The 2,378-nt window shown below is 52.7% G+C and overlaps 1 protein-coding gene across 1 annotated transcript; it reads right to left on the reverse strand.

Annotated features, from left to right (window-relative positions):
• Window position 1: 1 nt before the first annotated feature.
• On the reverse strand, window positions 2-2,378 carry PHACADRAFT_266509 (uncharacterized protein; the record flags this gene model as incomplete). Its single annotated transcript, XM_007403194.1, has 12 exons — window positions 2-235; window positions 289-316; window positions 373-430; window positions 488-663; window positions 717-1,242; window positions 1,308-1,384; window positions 1,435-1,831; window positions 1,886-1,915; window positions 1,972-2,039; window positions 2,100-2,179; window positions 2,227-2,245; window positions 2,299-2,378. Coding segments are annotated over 8 exons (886 nt in total), but the record flags the coding sequence as incomplete, so codon positions are not given.

Raw genomic sequence — 2,378 nt, forward strand, 5'->3', positions numbered from 1 at the left:
GTGGATTTGGTATGCTACATTTAGCATTCAGGCCTTCACAGATTGCGCCATCGCGGCTGCGCTCTGCACGATGCTTATCAGGCGTCGCACGGGCTTCAAGCGGTGCGTCACGTCCAGTCTGACATTTTTTGTAGCTTTACCGGCAAACTTAAATCTTTATCCTTGACCTCTGCAGGACCGACTCGCTCATTCGTACGCTCATCCTCTACAGCATAAACACATGCGCATTAACAAGGTGCGTTCCCGAGCGTCTCGCAGGGGTCTCAACGATACTGATCCTTTGCAAAGTTCCGTGGCCATTGCCTCTGTCATCACAGTAAACCCCCCTCTCCATCTATATACACACCGTACAGCTGACCTCAGAGCCCACAGTACGCCGCCATGCCGCACAATTTTGTCTTCATCGCCTTTGCCATGGTTCTGCCGAAACGTGCGGCGTCCGCCACGTTCTTCATACCTGCGCCAAAACGCTGACATGCAGGAACAGTGATGCTCAACTCTCTGCTTGCACTGCTTAATTCGCGCGACGCAATGCGCGACATGCACGCTGGTCAGGCCATCTCTGTCCATCTCTCGAAGCTCGCGAGCATCCTCGGGCGTTCGGGCACATCGGACGGCTCGCAGGCCGCCTGCAGCGTGCCGGACGGGGTCGCCAAGGACCAGGTGCGTTGGCGCTGGTTCAGTATTTTGCTGCATTGGCTGAGCTGTGCTCGTAGGACGTTGAGATCCCTGGGCGCGTCGTCGATGCCTCGTTCGATTCGGAGTCGCAGGCCTCGCGAAGCGCTTTCATCTGAAACCTGCCTACCTATATGCGCTCCTTATTCGTTATTTATTGCTCCTGCCCGCAGGTGCGGGCTTGTCTCAAGGTTTGACGACATTCTTTCTCGTAGCGTTCGTTATGACTTAGATGTATGACCATTGTACAACAACGAGTCTGGCAGGCTTCGATCATCTTAGCTTCAAAGAAGAAAAAAGGAACTACACGCTTGGGGACAGGTCTGAAGTAGCAACATACGCAAACTGAGAGGAATATGGGACGCCGCATGCTGTGCTGACATCGGGGTGTAAAGCTCACTCCGAGTGCCCCAAAAGCCATTACGAATTACCTCACATATTCATAAAATATATCGATTTAGTTGTAGTGAGCGGTAAGACGTGATGCTCAGAGGCATCGACTCGGCCATTTTTCACTTCGCTAGTGAATTCGCGCAGCTTCTTGAAAAACTCGACCTTGTCCCACCACTGAAAAGAATCGGAGGGGGCGGTCAGTAAAGTATCGCACTACGGAGCGGGAGAGTCTGGTGTACCTGGTAGGCGACAACACGAGCAGACGGGCTCGGGACGACGAAAAACCAGGTCTGGTCTATAGACGACGAAAATGATCCTGCCCTGACAGTAAGCAGAGATAACATGCACCAGGCTGAAATCACGTACCAGGTTGGCGGTGCATGACTTTGAACGGCTGCATGCCCCAGTTGAACGAGTGTTTCGGCACCTTGGTCTTGCTTCGCTTTCGCGGTGAAGGCGAAGCATCTATCGCCTCTGGTGAGCCGTCGTCCCGAGAGTGGGTCGTGCTGTCGAAGAACCTGGACTTGAGAGGCGAGGCACGTCTCGACGGTGTTGACTGACTGGACGGCGGACTCTGGCTCGAGGGGCTCAGAGAGGGCAAAGTCTCTTTTGAAGATAGCGAAGCAAGGCGGTATGCCTCGCGCAAGAAGACTTTCCATATTCCTTTCGAGAGGAAGCAGATGATCCGCGGGCGGTGCTTTGCGAACTTGTTCATCAACGCAGGTACACCTTGGCGCATCTCGTCTGCCGCGAGCTCTGATTGCTATCACAGTGTCATGAGGCGTGTAGACGCACAGACATCTCTGATACGACATACCTCGGCCGTCGGTCTGTCGACCAGATTGGTCTACAACGACGTTAATTCGAATGAGCCTATTCATACGTGACTCATCGTTCACTCACCAAGCCGAAGTTGTACTTGTCAGGCAGTGTATAATCCTCATCAGGTGACAGCAGGACGTCTGTTAATCCTACACTTATCCTTCATTTGAGCTGGATGAGTACTTGGGCACGGCGCTCGCAATGCGCACCAGATTCGTAAAGACCCAACCAAAAGTGATTAGTCGAATGTGCATAATGATGGCCATTCTCCGCAGAGGTATATCCGGGGCTACGACCAATCAGTAATTATGCACCTTGTGGAATAGAAGGACCAACTTGATACCGCAGAAGACAACTAGAAATCATGTTAAGTGACGGGAGAAGCGTTAATGGTGCGAAGGAGCTTACCATCAAGTCCCCGCTCCAAGTAGTCTGGCAGCATATGCAAATGTTCATACTTTTCTGGCGGAGCGTACGGTCGGCTCGGC

This window comes from Phanerochaete carnosa (genome assembly GCF_000300595.1).
Source record: "Phanerochaete carnosa HHB-10118-sp unplaced genomic scaffold PHACAscaffold_859, whole genome shotgun sequence".
Classification (NCBI taxonomy): Eukaryota; Fungi; Basidiomycota; class Agaricomycetes; order Polyporales; family Phanerochaetaceae; genus Phanerochaete; species Phanerochaete carnosa.